The sequence below is a fragment of the Galeopterus variegatus genome, unplaced genomic scaffold, assembly GCF_000696425.1.
Source record: "Galeopterus variegatus unplaced genomic scaffold, G_variegatus-3.0.2 Scaffold4936, whole genome shotgun sequence".
NCBI lineage: Eukaryota > Metazoa > Chordata > Mammalia > Dermoptera > Cynocephalidae > Galeopterus > Galeopterus variegatus.
Window position 1 is genome coordinate 100,308 of NW_007731047.1, and position 19,201 is coordinate 119,508.

A 19,201-nucleotide genomic window follows, 5' to 3' on the forward strand; every position below is an offset into this window, starting at 1 on the left:
TTTAAGTTGTTGTATTAGTATAAGCTTATTTCTTTATATTGATTTATTGTCAAGAACTTCGGTTAATTTTGAGGAAAACACGTTGGTTGATATACTATACTTGACAAGATAAAACACCCTTTACAAAGTTTAGTAAGCTTTGTTCAGCCTGAAAAATCTGTGCTCTGCCTTTTCAGTCTCCCATCTTCTCCCTTATCTTGAGCATCCCCAAACTTGCCAATTCAGCATATGAAAAGCCTTTTATAGAACAGATTTTCATCAGAAAGAGGCTGCCAGTTTTCCATTTTATTTATACTTTGATTCAAATGGGCCAGGACTCATTTTTACATCTGCAGGAAGGAAAAGAGGGAACTATGTGGTGATTATGTATATGTGTGTGTGTGTGTGTGTGTGTCTTGTATTCTGCAATTGAACTTCTAGGCCTAACTCTGAGTCCCAAAGGACTTTCTCATTAATAAAATGTAAGCAAAACAGCCAGAAGGAGTACTGGGAATGAAAGCATTTTAAGCAAATTGTAGAAAGGATGGGGTCGCTGAGCTCCACTGACAGCTCTTGTCCTGGTTGGCTTCACTGTCCGGTTCCATTGGGTCAGGATGGCATTTCTGGCCCCTTCCCACTTCCCAGGTCCCATCAGTCGAAACTGGTATGGGCTGCAAGGGCCAAAGTACACCTCCAGGGCCAGCTGGGGGTCAGTCAGGAAGAGCCATGGTAAGTTGGGCTTGGCCCCTATGAAGGAGCACAGCTCATCCATGTATGTGATGTAATCTGTCTGCAAAGTCTGGCTATGGCCAAACCTGAAAAAAGAAAAGAACATATTGGAATGAGTGTTACAGTTGAAAATAGAAGCATTAATTTCTTATTTTCTCAGAGAAATAACATTTTAGTCAGCACCTGCAGTTAAACACCCCCTCTTTTTCACAAAATTGAATTTATTGTTTGTTTTTTGGTTAAGTGAACTTTTTTCCCTCTCTTTCCTTATTTCTATCTGAGTTTGAAGCCATTTTGGGCTTTTGCCTCTGGCCGTGTGGCCTGGAGTGAACTGACTCTCTGGTTCAAGGTGACTGGTTAATTTAGTTTACTCTTGAACACATGATTATTCTTCACATGACATTGCTTAGAATCTGCCCCAATGTCAGATTTTTACATTGGTTTGTTTAAAATTGGTTTTATGTAGGGTCCTAATATTGCTGAAATTTACTAATATAAATTATTTCATACTTTTAGTTGGAGTGTGGTCTCATTTGCTTTTAGAAACCCTGAAAAACAGCTTATCATTTAAGCAATAAAATTGATATTTAGACCTCACTTTTTCCTCTCCTTTAGTTCTCTTGGCCTCTAAAGGATATGGCATCAAGTTGCATGAATTGTTAGCACACAAGAGTGCCCACCTCTGAGAGGTGTCCTATGAATTGTATGCAGAAGAGGTTTTGTTGAATCTGAGGATTCCATTTCTTCTTTTCTCTAAGCACTGAATTGGTGACTACCTTGGGGCATTTAAGGAGGCTTGAAAAAGGAAAGAAACTTTCTGTACAGTCATTTATTGATCCAAGAGTGAACTGTTATCCAATTATTTCTAACAGATTTTGATATATAATTTGAAAAGGATTTACTTTTATAGAAGTAATTAACTTGAAAAAGTAACTATAAATATCTTATGTTTAACCACTTAAATGACTTTCTACAAATCTTATTTATGCTGTACTTGAGGACACATGTTTGGATGAATCGGAAGTGATACTTGTTTAGTGGGAAATGCAAGCGCAGGTGAACTCAATTGAAGTTTTCAGTTGGCTTTCTTATTACAGCAAACTAGATGCCATCATGCAATTTCCAGGTACCCAACTTGCTGGCAGATATGTGGCTGATGGAGAAGGAGCTCTTAGAGAAAACTATAGAGTTGTTTCTCAACCTGAGCACTGTTCACATTTTGAGTCAGTTAATTCTTTGTTTTGGTGGAGTGTGTTCTACATTATAGGATGGTTAGCAGCATCCCCAGTCACTACCCACGACCAAAAATGTCTCCCAATTTTGCCAAATGTCCCCTGGAGAGCAAAATCATCCCTGGGAGGGAACTTCTGATCTAGAATTATACAGAAAAAGTGTAATGACTGTTTACCAATCTAATACAGCTTGATTATGGTAAGTGTTCCAATAATGTGAACTCTGACTTCTCACAATATCATAGAATATATTAATGTTTTCCTACAAAAGGCAAATTTAGCACTTGCTTCATTAGTAAGTACAATCACTTACCACTTGAGTTTCTTCCCCATTTTCTCATCAATGTCATCCATCATTTCATTTGTTGTTGGCAGGGTACATGAGTCTAGACAAGAAATAAAGAGGGAAATATCAAAAAAGATGAAGAAATCAAAAATGTAGAATGGCATATGATGAAATTCATTCAGTATTTATAAACTATATCCCTAAAAACTTTTGTAGCAAGAGGAGCTGTTTTTAATGGAATAACAATTCACAGAAACAAAGACCTGAGAACTTAATGTACCTTCTCTGGGAATGACAAATGGCTGGCCTGCGGGGATATGGTGACAGCAGAGACCTTTGTAGCTTCAAATCACCCAATCTTATATTTTAATAACATTATGGAGGGCCTAATCCTCAACATACCTCAGGTACACCTCATGCACATAATAGCTTCATAGTTTCTTCATATTTCTTGTCTGCAGCCTCTTATTAAAAGTCCTCTCAAGAAACAATCTGGTAAAATAGTTCATTCTAAGGTACATAACAAGTAAACAAGATAATGAAAGGAAGCATGGGATTTCAATGTCAGCCTGCAGTCAGGTAGAATGTTTTAAGGGGCAGCTGAAAATTTTTAGTTTTTTGCAAATTTCACTACCTCAGTGACGGATTCTTCTGATTGGTGATTGTAGCTCACTTGCCTTTGTAACGATGGAAGAAAGCTACTTTGACATTTGCGAGAATGAACACTTCGCAGTCATTGTCAGCATCTTACCTCAGCCTTGCAGGGCTCTATGGTCAGATATTTGCTGTGTGCCCCACTAGAAAGTAAAGGACCAGAATTTTGGTCTGTTTTGTTTGATGTTGTATAGTAAGTGCTAAGACAGAGCCTGACACATAGTAGATGCTCAGTAAATGTTCACTCAATAAACAAATGATACCCTTGTTTCATGTTAATTTCTCAGGTTTGTGAACTGTATCCAGTCTTCCCATAAAACCTCAGGCCCTTGGCACTATTGTGCCTTTCGAAAAAAAGACGATAGAAGCATTTTATAGGGGAGCCTGTAAATACTACACATTTTATGATTGTAATATTTTCTTCATTACTTATATTATAAGTTTTTATGGACATTATGTTAGGTAAGTTATACCTATGTTGGTCAAGATTTTTGAACCTTTGAATAAAAGGACACTTTTGATAACAATAATGATCAATACGATAGGAGTAGATTAAGTCAATATATTTGAGACATTGTTTTTCTCCATGTAATCCTCATATTCTTGATTTTCTCGCAGAAGCATACTTGTAGTTTCTGGAGACCATGGGGTCTAGAGTGAAGGGAGGGAGTGGGAAGAGATTGTCAATAGAGTTGAGTGGCCTCACATTGTGACTCTGATACAAGTTGACACCCATGAGGTCTCCAGCACACCCCCAACACCCACCAGGACCCTTCCAATCTTCACAATGTACCTTGACATTGCAGTTATCTCATTGCTGTTCTTTTCTTACTTAAAACCTTGCAAAGTCCTCCCAATTTCCCTATGAGAAGTGTAAGCTCTTTAACTTATAAGGCCCTCCATGCTCTGGTCCTTTCTCTATTTCTTGCCATTCCCTGTCTCTGCTTTATATTCCCTCACACCAAAATGTTTCTGGTTCCTCACAAATTCCATACTATTCCTCACCTCTGTGTCTTTCCTCATGCTGTCCCCTCTACATCAAATAGCTCACTGCCCAACTGCCCTCACTGGAACACCCCAAAACGTCACCTGCTGTGGCCCTCTCTCACCACACCTTATTTTAAGCTCTGGGAGGTCAAGAAGCCTGTCTGACTTGTTCTCTTTGTATCCCTAACACCTAGTACAGTGCTTGACATGTAGCAGGTGCTCAATAAATGTTCTTTGACTAAATGAATCAAAGACAGAATGGCCCACCTACTTGCAAACACTTTAGCAGCCCAGCGGGCCTGCAGGTCAGCTGTGGGGATAGCAGCTCCAAGGGACTGGACAAAGCCAATCACAGCCAAGGTTGACTTCTCCATTAGTGGGGGGAAGATGCCTTTAAACAAGGTGACCTCATTATTTCTGCTTTTGATGATGGAATCATCAAGGAAGGGGTAGGCATAATCATAGCCTGTTGCAAAGATGACAGAGTCAATGGCCTCAAACACGGTCCCATCCTCAAACACGGCTGAGGTCTCTGTGAACTCCTTCACACTGGGCTTGATGGACACAGTGCCACACAGGATGCGGGATGGGAGCTCGTCATTGAACACTGGCTCTTTTCTCAGGGCACTATGCAGAAATGAGACACAAATACCCTTGCTGTAAAATACCTTCAACAGATCATAGCTCTGAAACCAAGTTGAGCAGTTAAACATCAGCACAAGGGATTAAACCCTCTTCTCTTGCGGTGATTCCTTTCCCATTGTCTGTGACAATCCTTAAGAATTTCTGTCTGATTACGAATGCCTCCTTTGCCCCCTTGAAGACTGAAGATTCCCTTATGGGTATTTATAGTATTTGGAGATTCACCAAATAGATGACAATAAAACTAATTCCCAGAGACAATAAAGTGGTTAAGAGTGCAGACTTTGGAGCTAGATGACCCAAATTTATAATCTAGCTCCAGTTCCTAATAGCTGTTAGTTCTCTATATTTGTTTCTTTATGTGTAAAATGGGGATAATGACAGAATCTTCCTGATAGGTTTACTGTGAGAATTAGGTGAACAACGATCTATAAAGCACTTAAACCAGTGCCTAGCACATACAAGCAACATTGTTATAAGTGAACGTTATTATAACTTTAAGGTCTAGTCCTGCAGGGGGAGATCAGATTTGCAGTGGTGGGATGTTTTACTGCCGCGTTTGGTCTTTCACTAGCCATTGTCACAAAAGAAAGTATAACAACTCTGATACTGCATTTTAGTTGCCAGAATTCTAGGAATGATATTTCTCATGATGATGTACTTCATTTTGACTTAAGTTTCCTTCAGGGATTCTGGAATTTCCTCCAAGTATATCAGACACAAAAAAACCTTCATAAATCTTGGAATTTGTCTCTATATGAGGGTACTTCAAAAAGTTCACGGAAAGACATGTATTATCTTTTCATTCTATTTTTTCCATGAACTTTTTGATATACTCTTTTACTTCCACACTATTTTCTGCCTCTATAAATCTGAAATCTCTTCTTTTACCTTGCAAGGTGGCAAAAAGTAGGTCACAGCAAAATTTATTTTTTCTTCCCCTTTCTCCCTCCTCTCCCCGTCTCCCTCCACAAAGGGAGGAGTGAGAAAGTGTAGTCAGCAATTTAGTGTAATTGGAACACTTTCTAAGAGGAAGCTTAGTTCTTAGAATGAATGGATTTCCAAAACTATGCTTTAATTGTCTAAATGGCAAAACTAAAACAAAATTTGCAGTTACTCTTATAAAACAAAAAAATCTTAAGCAGCTCAAGTTTTGGAATTTCTACTATATTTTAAATGCATAAAATCTTAATTTTAAATGCATAAAATCAACATTTTTTCATTCTTTAGGGGTATAGCAGTCTGCAAGACTGGATTGAATAAGTGCCTTGGGATGAGGGTTTGGCTGCTAAACCTGGCATTTGCTGTTCTGGTTTATGATCTCTCCCTATTTTTTCTTAACCTATTTCTCCAAACACCATGAAACTTTTTGGCTAGCATGGACCAGAAGATGAAATTTCTTAGTGAATTCTTTCTTTTTTTTACCCACCAGAATATTCTTTTTTTTCTACTGATATACTGATCCTTCTACCTAGAATGGCTCCCTAATCAGTAAGTTTTGGGCTCTGTCTCTGTAAAGAAGTAAACAAATGATCTTACTAATTTTATAGGCCACATCAGTTCGGTGAATCTCCTTTGCTGTATATGTTCCATGCCTCCTTCAGGGGTGGGAGAAGTGTGCACTTTTGTTTGAGACTTCCCACTTGCTGAGACTTGTTGATTAACCCTACTTTGTTAATAGCTCTTTAGAAGCACATTAGACAATGTGAGACTAAGAAGAACCAATATTTGTAGCCTACAAAGTTCTGTGCTGTAGCTTATAGCTACGATAAAAAAAATCCTGCTTGTGAGGATGATCTATCTGTCTGATCCATCCCTATTTTGGATTCTTTCATACCACTTTCTCCACTAGACTAATTTTGATAAGATTTCCAACCTATACATGGTCTTTGGGTATATCCTGTCACTTGTGCAGTCCTTAATTTAATCTCATCAGCTTTAATGAGTAAGAACTAGAGAGAAAGAATTCACTTGGACAAGTGCCCTACTTTTTTGAATGATAAAATATGCATGATTTGTAGTACCCATTTAAAGGCATCAGGCCATAGTTTTCATGCTTAAACCAAGTGTTCATCTTCTTGACATATAACCAGTCGGAGACGAATGAAGGAAGGGCATTCCGGAGAAAGGATGCAAAGCGGGTAACATATACCATATCCCAAGGATAGCCATCATCCCAAACCCGACTCATGACCCAGGAACCACTTCTGGTACTGATAATGACCTGGTGGGGAAAGGCAACACAAATTTCAACATCACTCTGTAAAAAATAAGCAAACACGACATAATTCTCTGGGCACTTCCACACATTTCTTTCAATATCCAGATAGGAACACTTTTAAAGAAGTGTTTCTAGATGAATAATCTATAACTAAAACTAAGTAGAAGCAGGACTACCCTCTCACCACCCCAGAGGGCTGGTGCATACTCGTTGAAACAATTAGAACCATATCTTGGAACAAGAGGGTTCTGTATTCCAATGTGATGGGCTTAATCTTCACATACTCATAGACTAAGATGGCAGGTCTGGCAGGCACTAGACAATCTAGTAAGCTTCATTGGTGGTGGGTGGTAATAGCTGGTGGGCTAGGTGGGGAAAATATAGCTAAACCTCTAGCTGAAATTAGGTGGAGGCGATGCCAAAGATTTCATTCTGTTCCCTATCTCTGGTCTTTTGTTCCCAGTTCTCTCTACACATGTACCCCAGGACTTCTGCTGGGTATCCCAAACCATGGTGGCTACCTCAGTCCTAAGACAAGGCTGGCTCTTGTCTATTTTACCATTTTTGTGAAATAGACTTTAACTTTGTGACAACTCAAGGGAATTTTTAGTTTTAAAAAATTTTAGGTTTTATTTACATCCATTTAAGAATTGATTGAGTATGTGTTTCCTTAAAAATATATTAAGTTTCCTAGGGGTCTACTGGTCATGTATGACTCAGCTTGGAGTCCTCTGGGAAGCCTTCCTTGACTTCTTCCAAGCTAAGTTAGGTTCTCTTTTCACAGTGTTGCTCTCTCTACACCTAATTCCACTGGAAGACTACTTACCTCCTTTTGCGATGGCCTGTGTACCTGTCACCCCACCTCCATCCATTGACTGCTCCTTGAAATCAGGAACTAGTCTAAATTATGACTATTTATTTTTAGTTTAACATAGTTGTAATGCATGGTAAGTGCCCAATATTTTTTGAGCACCTGCTGTTGAATGATTAAATGATAGTAAAACCCAAATTGCGTGTATCTTCTAGAACTGCAGAGTGGTGAACACAGTATCTTTTGTGTGGTAGGTGATGAGAAATACTGTTAAATACATAAAGCTAGAGCTGCCTAGGAACCAGTCTACTTGGAGGTTATCAGAACATAAAATTAAAACAAAAAAACACATACATACACACTTATATATGTATACACATCTGTACACTTACCTCTGGTTTCAACAGAATGTACTTCCTTACTGGCATGAGCCAATTACCTTGCTTCACATGGAGAATGTCTCAAGTCCTCCTTGATTTAAAGGGCATGCACAACAGGTGAATCTCTTGTGGTAGGATATGGTGAACACTTTCCTCAGTGCCTAGGCTGTTGATTTAGTAGCACAGCCCTATCCTAGATTAACTTTCCAAAACCTTTTACATCATGTACCTTTGTAGCCAGATGACTGAGCTCAACAGCAATGTCTGATCCCGAGTTCCCCAGGCCGATCACGAGGACTCTCTTGCCCTTGAAGGACTCTGGGCTCTTATAATCCCGGCTGTGGAGGTAGTTGCCTTGAAACCGGTCTAGGCCTAAGTAAAACATGGGGAGTGGTTTGAGCTGATTTTCAGAAATTACGAAGACTCAGTTTTTTACTGTGGGTTTTTTTTTTAAAATATTATTATCTGTTTTAATTTAAAAAATTTCTATAGTTGAAATGCGTTTATCCATTTAGTGTTTTTTGACACTAAGCCCTCAAATAATTTCTTTTAGTGCCTTAAAAAAAAAACTTAAGGTATGAGAACTAATTTGATATGATATGCTAAATGATTTACATGTTTTAATTTAATCTTGATAACATCTCTGAATGGTAGGTATTGCTATCCCTATTTTATTTTTTATTTTTAGTTTTAAAAATTATTTTATTTTATATTTATTTGTTTTTTACTTGACTGATTGTACATATGCATGTGGAACACAATTTTATTTCAATACACGTATAAAATGTGTGGTGATCAAATCAAGGTAATCATCATATTCATTATCACAAAAATTTATCATTTCTTCATGATGACAGCATCTGAGCACTTCTCTTCTAGTCATTTGAGAACATACAGTAAATCATTGCTAATTATGGATCCTGAGCACTACTCTCGGCTGCTATCCCTATTTTAAAGGGTGAGGAAATTGAGACAAAGAAGTTAAGTGGAAAGGACCTAGTGGAATGAGGAGTTGAAAGCAGGTGTTCTGATCTCACACTCACAACCACTAAATCTATGGCCTGTTAACGTTAAAGGTTTTAATCTACTTTTCCTCAACTCTTTTATTATGTTGGCCTATGAACATCATGACTAGAGATGAGAACTCTAATCTTTGAGCAGACTGTTTTCTTTTCGCAAGGAAGGAAGAATGGAAGAATGGAAGGAAGGAAGTCTCCGTGTGTGTTGCATTTATTTGATGTTTGCTACATTTGGGAGGTAATGGAGTATGCTAATACATGCATGTTCTCACACTACACACACTCATACAAATTACTGAGATTTCTAAAGTATATTTGCAAGTTGTGGATGAAGATGAAATTAGAAACTTCACTTTCTCCTATAAATAACGTAAGAAAATGTGCCTTTATTTAAACTATTTGGCAGCTGAACTCTACTTTTTTTGAATGTTACTCCACTCAAAGACCCCATGTGCTGTCAGGACTTGTCTTTGAGTTACTGTCTATAAAATAAGAACTTGAGTCTGTTTGATCTCTGACTTGCAGGTCTTTTATTTTTTTAATATAGAGGTTTAGGAGACCATTTATTACCATATTTAGGATATTATATGACTGAAATTTTTTTTCCTTTTGAAATCTTTGGGATCTTAGGAATAATCATTATGTATAATCTATAGAAAAGTCTATTTTAACCCTTGATGTTTGCACATAAATCTCCAGTTATTATATATTTTTCCGGCTTACCAGGAAAGGAATCAGTTGGCAGATTGGGGTATACGTGATGTCCTGAACAAATCATTACAGCATCAAAAATGGTACATTCCTGCTTCCCATCCTTTTCAGTGACAACAACCCATTGGCCGGTGATTAGGAAGCTGGGGCATTTCTTTATACTGGAAACCAGGGTCTTAAAAAAAATAAACAGAAAAAATAGCTTTTATTTATAATTCTGTTTTCTCCCCCCTCTTGTAGTGTGTCTGTGGAGGAAATAATTGTTATGAGCTCTCCTGGTCATTGAGAAATGTTTGGAAATATATTAACACAGGAGTCATATGAATCTTCAGTGAATCTCCAGATCTCACAAGGAAAATTACTCACTGGGGTGTATTTACTTTCTGATATTTAATTAGCTGATTTGGGGGTCGATAACACTGAATGTTTTTGTGAATGATGCCATGTAACAAACCTATGTCGTTTGCTTACTGCTACTCTACACTGACATGGCTTCCTCCTTCTCTGATGTTATCTTTCAACTACGTAATAAATACGGGAATGTCTCAAGGTTTGATCCTTGCTCTCTCTTTTGCTCTTTATAGACACTTTCCTTTAGAAATATCAGCAACTTTCCATAGTATGAATATACAAACATATTCAGGCTTGGTCTCTCTTCTGTGATCCAGTCTAGCTTGACCTTTCCATCTGGAGGGCCACCTAATGTTTCCTAAAATGTAGCATATTTATGATCAACCTACTTATATTTTCTCCAAAAGTGGCTTCTGATTTTTGTATTACTTTCAAAGATGACATGAACCTCCTAGCTACCTAGGCTTCAAACTCACAACTTGTTTTGCTTGTTGTTTCTCCATCCTTGCCTTATGTCTAAACAAGCATTTCTCTCAGAATCTCACCATCTCTGTCTTCCTTTCATGACTGCTAACACTGCCTTGGTTCAAGTCCTTATCACTCCCTTGCATGGACTACCTTAAGAGCTTATAACTAGCCTGTTTTCAGCTTCCAATCTCCTGCAGCCATTCTTCATCCTCCTTGTTAGATTCATCTTTCTGAAGGACCACATTAATTCTGTGTCTCTTGCTTGAAGTTATTTCTGTTCCTACAGCCTCTAGGATTCATTCCACATTTCTAATGCTATAGTTAAAAGTCCACACAATTTTTTTCCAATTTACTCTTTTGGTCTTATTTTCTGATATTCCCATAAACTCTTCTGGGACAGAGATTGCTCATTGCTTCTCCAATATCCAAATTCTCCCTCTTCCTTACTAACATAACCCTGATTTTGTTTGGAGTGACAATATACCCAGCAAAGTGATACATTTCCCAGGCTCCTGTGCAACTAGAGTGGCTTGTAAGACACAAGTAAACAATGTTGGATAGGCTTTCCAGGAGAGTCTGTGAAAGGCGACTGATTCAGCTGGGAGAACATACTTTTTCCCTTCATCTCTTCCTCTTTTTTCTTGCTTAGAAGGTGGATGTGATGGTTTAAGCCCCAGCAACTGTTTTGGACCATGAGGCAAACTTGACAAGGTATGCCTCACGTGAAGCTGAGTTTTTGCTGACTGTGGTACCACAATATCAAATCTGGTGTCCCCACCCTGGACTTCTTTTACATGGTTGCAAAATAACACTCTATTTTTTTTTTAAAGCCACAGTACACATTGGTTTACTGATATATACAGCTGTATCTAATCCTAGAAGATAGATATACCTTGGTTTGCTCATGGGTCTCCAAATGAGCAGGGCATTTTCCCCACCTCTCTTATTTTACTTGTGCCACTCACTTATCTAAAACACCTACCAAATGCAACTCAAATTTTACCTCTCCTGGAAAAGTACCCTCTCCCAAAGTGTTGACACTTGCTTCATGATTTTCCTAGCATTATTTTACTTATAAACCAGACACCTTTTAAAATTTTCCTGTCTTTTGATTTAAATTGTTACTTGAATCTTATATTGTTATTTACTCACTCTATATTTATTTTGACCCCCAATTAGATTATAAGCTTCTTGAGGGCTGAGTCTTAGACTTCTTTTTTTGACATATAGCACATAGCACAATGCAAGCACATAGTAGGAACTTCTTTAATGTTTATTGATATCACTACCATAAGTTGAGACAATTTATGACATTTAGAATGTCATAAATGAATTGAATGAATGAATGGGATAAATAAATGAATGAAATAAAATGACAGTTGGAAAATTTTAACTGTATGTTTGGAACTACTCCAGGTAAAATAATTATGTAAATATAACCCCAATTCATAATTTTGCTGATTGTTTTTCCTGCTATGTGTACATGCTCTACATTTAACAGTAATTGAAATTAAGAGTTCTATACAAATGTGAAACATTATTGTCACTTACAGGAACAATAGCTCTATCTCATAACCCTTGAAGCTCTTTAAGGGGAAATCTACTCCTAATGAACTAAGTGGGAGAAGAATGGGGGTGGTGACTATATTAATCATCCATTTGTTTACTCTCTTCACAATGTGATGGTGGACTTTCTAACAAATGCCTTGTTTTCTGGAACAACAACTCATTGGCATTGAACCCACAGAAGTCTAAATATGGACTAGAGAATTTTGGATTATTTGCAAAACATAAGTGCACGAGGGTGAAAAGTGGACTGTGATGGCATAGCTGCCTCCAGCATTTTCTAGTGTATTTTACAGGCTCTCAAAGGCTAGTGGAGAATGAGTCTAGGGAAAAAAAATTGAAGCATGAATGCTTTGTAATCTGAATCTTAATTGGTAAGGTGCTATGGTTTGAATGCTGTGTCCCCTCCAAAATTCATGTTCATTTAATCCCCAATGCAACAGTATTAAGAAGTGTGGCCTGTATGAGGTGATTAGGCCATGAGGGCTCCACTCTCATGGATGGGATTAGTGCTTTATACAAGGGCTGAAGAGAACTAGTGAGGCCTGTTTTTTGCCTTCCACCTTCCTCTATGTGAGGACACAGTTTTCAAGGTGCCATTGTGGAAGCAGAAAGCAGCTCTCACCAGACACTGAATCTGCTGGTGTCTGATCTTGGACTTCACAGTTTCCAAAACTGAGAAATAAATTTCAATTACATATGAATTACCCAGTCTCAGGTATTTTGTTGTAGCAGCCCAAATGGATGACTACATGAGATGGACAAACATTTGGCTCTGATTTCTGTAACAGAGCTGTATCCTTACCTCTTCTCTATTCCATGTATGTATTAATACCAACAGTACAAATTATGAGGCCCTTACCTCAAACTGTATGTATCTTAAAAGATTCTTCTTTTGAGCAAATGTTTTTATGTATTCCTGGAGCTTGCTGTGGTGCATATAGTTTGGGTAATCATCAGGGTAAGGGAAGTCTGGAAAGCACATCATTTCTTTGGAAGAGTTGGTGAATACAGACTGGTAAATGCTGGCTCTGCCTTCTTCTGCATGGTCCTAGAAAAGATAACAAAGCTCAAGAAGGAAGCCAAGAATGGTGTTCTGTTCATTGAAGAGTCAATTCTTGGTTGACTCAAAGATCTTTAGTATAAAAAAATTAAAAAATGCTAAGCTCTCTGTAATATATGGAATGGAAAACTCTTCACATAGCACCTGGCACAGAACTGGAGCCCTCTCCACACTGTAATTACCCCTAGCATTAGCTCTGTCTTTATGGTCACTTAAGAGTTTTCTTTTTCCTGTACCAGCACTTGTTCTGATCTTAAAAAATACAACAAAATGGTCTGAAAAAGGTGGCAACTTTTAGCCTATTTTGTTAATTTTCTGAAGTTCAGTGAGCTCTTCGCCAGAAGTAGAACTCTGTGTTGAAGTGGTTTCCCAATTTTGGTGTAATTAGGATCATCTGGAAGGCTTCTTGCAACATAGATTCCCAGCCCTCAGAATTTCTGATTCAGTGTGTCTAGGGTGGGGCTGGAGAATTTGCATTTCTAACACATTTCAGGTGATGCCAGGGCTGCTGGTCCAGGAATGACACTGAGAATCACTGCTCTGTTGTAAACGAATTCTGTGCTTGAGAAGTTCTTTAATGCATCAGTTAGTGGTATTTACTCTTCACCAAAAAAAAAAAAAAACCTCAGGAAACCAGAGAGGCCTTAAAATATGTGTGAAATCTTGGCACTTCATTTTAAAGCTATTGTGTAATTGAAAAGTGGCTTCTTGATGAGAAGCAGTAGAAGGCTGAATTGAAAATAAACATTTCCTCTCTGTTGCAAGGGCAGGAAAAAAGTGCACACAATGTGCTACCTTGAAAATACATTTAAAAGCTGGTAGCCTCTGCTTCCCCAAGTCCCAAAGGAACTCTTATGCAATGGAGAAAAGGATGGAATGTCCTGTTGATGCTGAATCCAAGATGTCTATCTCGCATCCAGCTGATCTCTGGAAGAGGGACACAAAAATTTCTGGAAAGGATTGTGTCTCTGTGGGGAAGCAGGGGGTGGCCTGAGGCCTCCATGTTTTTCTTCGTGTTGAGAAAAATAATCTTTCTCTACTCATAGTTGTGGTATTTCTCATAAATATCTGAGCTCAGAGATTTAACTTTTTTAAACCTCACTTTGAAATTTTTGTGAGGGTCAGAAAAAGGGTGAAGGCTCATGCTTGGCAGGTTCTCAAGTTTTAGTCTTTTTGCATTCACCCACAGCTGGTGCCTTTTGTTGATGGCTGGGAGAAGAATGAGATGTGAGAAGGAGGTTTCTCGGCAGCCCATTGACAAGAGGAAGGGCTAAGCTGTGGCTGGGGACTGGTTAAGAAATAGGACTCTGCTCTGGGAAACAGATAAGGCCTTGGCTTATTTCCATCTTGTGTGAATCTTTGCTCTTTTACCCCTTGACTCTGGCCAATTGTAACAGGAGGAGAGGAGAGTATGTACCCTACAGCTCTTTGGAATTTTCTCTGAAAGGCTGTTCTCCAAACAAAGGAAGCAAATGTATTATATAACAACGGACTATTGTTCCAGAGAACGTGCACTTTCATGATTTCAATATGTGGGTGGTTTGAGCTGGTAAGGAGGAAATGAAGCTCAAACTCTGCCTCTGGCTGAAAGAGCTTGCCCTAGAACCAGAGATCCAAGGAACTGTGTTCACGTTATCACCATCTGTCTTGAGTTATAACTGTGTTCATTTCTCACCTTTCCCACTAGAACATAAGCAACTTGAGGGCAAGGTCAGAAGCTAATGCAAGAAAGGTTTGCATGCATTTTAGTGGTCTGCCTTGTCATATTTTACCTCCGCTCATAAGTCCCATTTCTGCTTATCTAAATATGCCCTCAAGATCCAGCTCAAAAGTAGCCTTCTTCCTCATGTCTTTTCTTATCTCACCTCTCACCAACTGCTAAATCATCCCTGCCTCTACCAAGTTCCCGTTGTTTTATTACCCTAATTACATACTCACTTCTTTTCTCTCTGCTTTTAAAATGCTGTCTGGCTTCTTATCTGCAGCTATGCCTAAAGTAATTCCCTATGTATAATGTGTACAATAGGTTCAATTGTTTTTTTTTTTTTTTTTCCTTTTTGTCTTTTTTACTGACCAGCAACGGGATTACAACCCTTGGTGTTGCTCCCGCACCGTGCTCAGCCAGTGAGCGGGAACTGGTCTCCACATGGGATCCGAACCCTGGGCGGGAGCGCCGCCACGCTCCTAAGCGGCGCACTCTCCAGTGCGCCACCGGGCCGACCTAATAGGTTCAATTGTTAAATAAATAAATGAATGAGTGGGAAAAATTTTCAGATAGTCCTTGTTCTGTTGTTTTGTCCTTTTGCAATAAAAATGATACTAACCTATTGCTCATTGAGCAATGTTTGTTACAGCAGCAATAAAATCTTTCGAGGACGTGAGGCCTTTCATAGAAGTGTATGAAACTTAAAACATGCTTACATTCAGCACGCTAGTATTTAAACCCCATTTGGTTTTTATTTCTCAGAAAAAGCACATAGTAAAAAGTTCCAAATTAACAGGTTTCTTTCTTCTGGAACACCTTCTGCCTAGCAGAGTCTTACAGGATGAAAGCTTATGTAACACATTCTTCAAATATCTCTCCCTCTGATTGTACACTGTGCCAAGCAGCTTTTCTTAGAAAAGGAGGAAGGGTTAGGGTGTATGGAGGGGGCTCAAGTGTCAAGTATTTGTATGTGTCCACATCTCCACTGGGCATTTGAGTAGAATTTTGCTTATACACATGACCTTATGGAAAAGGGACACTCCCTCTTGTGGATAACCCAGAGTCACTTATTGTTTCCTTAAATGAACTTTTTTTTTTTTTTTTTTTTTTGTCTTTTTGTCTTTTTCCGTGTCCGGCAACGGATCGCAACCCTCAGTGTTGCCCCCCTACCGGACCGGGGACCGGCAACGGGATTGCAACCCTTGGCGTCGCCCCCGCGCCTCGCTCAGCCAGTGAGCGGGAACCGGTCTGTATGTGGGATCCGAACCCTCGGGCGGGAGCGCCGCCGCGCTTCCCAAGCGGCGCACTTATCCAGTGCGCCACCGGGCCGGCCCTTAAATGAACTTTTTGATCTGGCTACTCTGGTTAACTTATGGGTCCCTTCCTGGATATACCATGTTCATCACCTTCTCTGTGGCTTGGGTGGATTGCTGGTCTCCTGCCTGGTACTGGCACATAGCCAGGGACTGCATAAGTCTATGGGGTGCCATTCATCAACTGTGATGGGAATGGCACTCTCTGGGGTTCTGTCACATAGTGGTCCTCTACATTCCTTGTCTGAGGATATCCTCCAAGGCTCAGCTAAGTGTTTATCCTTGCAGGAAGTTTCCCTTGACTTACTAAGATTTCTGCAGTCCACACTCTGCTAAAAGCTTAAGGCACTTTATTGAGTTGACAGTCACCAAGGGCTATCACATTCTTGTAAAGTTCTATAACCTCTTATTTGATAGTCTTAGGGCCAGATATATTTTGGAATGTGTATATTTTTGAATTTTTCTCTATAACACTCCTAGAGAGATCTGGAATAGCAACCTGTAATCAAGTGCAATAAAATTTCTACAGCACAACGTAAGTGGGATTTAGCCTCATACTCATTCAACTCATGTTTTTCAACATCTATACAACGCACAACCTTATGATTTCAGGATAGGCTTTGTTATCAAATGAGTTTATCAATTTGCTATCAAAGGATTGTGGACTTATATTATGGCTTGTTTCATCACACGGAGTAAACATCATTTAGAGTGATTATGTGGAGTAATTATGTCATGTATTTGTTATCCCAGTACCTAGCACAAAATTCTGCCAGAATAGGGTTCAAGCAACATTTAATTGTTTCTAATGAGGTGTTAGAGAGCCAATTCATGATTTAGTCTAAGCTGGTGACATTTCTCTGAGCAAATGTAAATAAAGAAAATTGAATTCTTGCAAAAAGTTACTCTCGATTACCCCCAATGGAAAATAGAAATTATATTTCATGTGATTATTTTGGGGTTACAGAACCAAAAATTAAAAAAAAGAAAGCTTTTGTGATAATACAAATGTGTTTCAAGTTAGCACTGATCCACTCTATCAGAGGAATCTGTTGTTACATTTTGGGCAATAACTGGGATCAGGACAGATTACTTGAATGGTTGTAAGATAAATGATGTGGATATAATGTCTTTAAGCCAAATATGTATCATCTATGTTTGACCACAGTGGCTGAGAAATCAGAACAGAAAGGCTAGAAGTTTTCCTAAACCTGACTTTTGAAATTTAAAAATTACGTTTATAGGGAATATTTCTTTTTTTTTTTGTCTTTTTTCATGTCTGGCAATGGATCGCAACCCTCAGTGTCGCGCCCGTACCGGACCGGACTGGCAATGGGATCGCAACCCTCGGTGTCGTGCCCGCACCTCGCTCAGCCAGTGAGTGGGAACCGGTCTGTATGTGGGATCCGAACCCTCGGCGGGAGCACCACCGCGCTCCCAAGCAGTGCACTGTAGCAGTGCGCCACTGGGCCGGCCCCGGGAATATTTCTTGATTGAATTATTTCTACGACAATGAGCCCAACTGGCAAAGACCATCATTTTTCTTTCTGGATTTGGAGCTGATAGACGTTCAACAACCACACACACCACACACACAACACACACAATCATAATTTATAATAATTGATGTCTTCCCAGTAGATGTAAGTTAACTATAGAATCATAGCCTATAGGAATTAGGAGGCACATTAGCGGTAATCTAATTTCCAACCTCTGCATTTGACAAATGAGCATTTGAGGTCTGGGAAGAAAAAAGTGACTTGCCTAAAATCCATCTGCCTAGAAAACCTGAGTTGGGAGTAGAACTCAGGACTTCTGAGTTCTACTTCTTCAGGATCTCAGTCCGGGTTTGTTTGCTCATCTTTTTTTCAACTATGTTCCCGGGATTTAAAAGCAATAATGGATAGAATCCTTTCAGTTACATGGGAAGGCAGTGGTGTGTTTTTGGCTAATTTCTGATACTGGGACCTTTTATAGCCTGGAGATCTGGTCTGTCCATGCAAGTGACGATGCATGATGAGCTGAGGATATCCTTTTTAGGACAAAACCCACTGTTGCCAAATAGTTTTGAGTGGTCAGACATAAGTGTGATGGGAGAGGTAATATTTTACTTTCCAGATTTGGAGCTTTTGTTACCTGTCTCCCAAGTCTGAATGAGAACTGAGCAGATTTGTCTAGCATTGGAACCCATGTCCCTTCCACTGACATCCCAGTGATGTGCCACTCACCGAGAATTTCCACAGGCCTCCAATGTCATTGCTTCTTTCAAAGCAGGTGGGCTCCAGGCCCTCCTCCAGACAGCACCGTATGGCAGCCAAGCCACTGACACCAGCCCCTATGATGGCCACTCTCTTGCCCATGGTTGCCTGTAGGAAAATCTGGAGAGAATTTCTTCAGAAGAGTGTCCTTTAATACTTAGGATATGTTAGTAGAAATAACCAGCTGAAGTTCATATATCAGGATCCTTGCCTTAACACAAGAAGAAATAGATGCCCGTTAACAGTTTATACTCATTATTTTTTACCACTTTTGCTATGCAATACTAAATCTGGCTTCTTGTCCTGATTGCTCAATGTGCCGAAAATAACACTCAGTGAATGTCAGAGCAGGAAGGACCTTGAAGATCATCAATCCAATGCTCTCAATTGCAAACAAAGTGTTGGCAATCTAAGATTAAAAATTACTTCTTCAAGGTCTTGGAGTTAATAAATAAAGGAGTCAGAACTAGAAATCAAGCCTTCTGCATGAAATCCTCTGTACCAAATCACTCCTACTCACTTTGAATGCTTGATGCCAAGGAGCCTTACCTTTTACTCTGTGATTTTCTTCTCCCAAGAGCACTGGAAGTTCTCTAAACATAGGAGAGAATGGCTTTGGTAACAATGTCTGTTGATGTAAAAATTGCAAAAGGGGGAGGAGCTATTCTTAAAGTAAAAATTTCTTTTTTATTGTGTGTTTCATGGTGTAGAGCCCTTATAAAACTTGGAAGAGAAGGGCTGAGTGTGGTAGGGGTAAGAGAAAAACAGGGAGGGTACGGGGGAAGGACAAAAATGAGGTCCCTTGTCCTGGTTTCAGAAAATAAAA

The 19,201-nt window shown here is 39.2% G+C and overlaps 1 protein-coding gene across 1 annotated transcript; it reads right to left on the reverse strand.

Annotated features, from left to right (window-relative positions):
- Window positions 1-278: 278 nt before the first annotated feature.
- LOC103604046 (putative dimethylaniline monooxygenase [N-oxide-forming] 6) lies at window positions 279-18,989 on the reverse strand. The gene is made up of 9 exons (XM_008588634.1): window positions 18,925-18,989; window positions 18,346-18,495; window positions 12,899-13,087; window positions 9,664-9,826; window positions 8,151-8,293; window positions 6,534-6,733; window positions 4,139-4,494; window positions 2,254-2,326; window positions 279-794 (listed from the first exon to the last, which is right to left on the reverse strand). Exons 2-9 carry the CDS (start codon window positions 18,475-18,477, stop codon window positions 452-454), a joined length of 1,599 nt encoding a protein of 532 aa, XP_008586856.1. The 5' UTR covers window positions 18,478-18,495; window positions 18,925-18,989; the 3' UTR covers window positions 279-451.
- Between the last annotated feature and the right edge of the window lie 212 nt (window positions 18,990-19,201).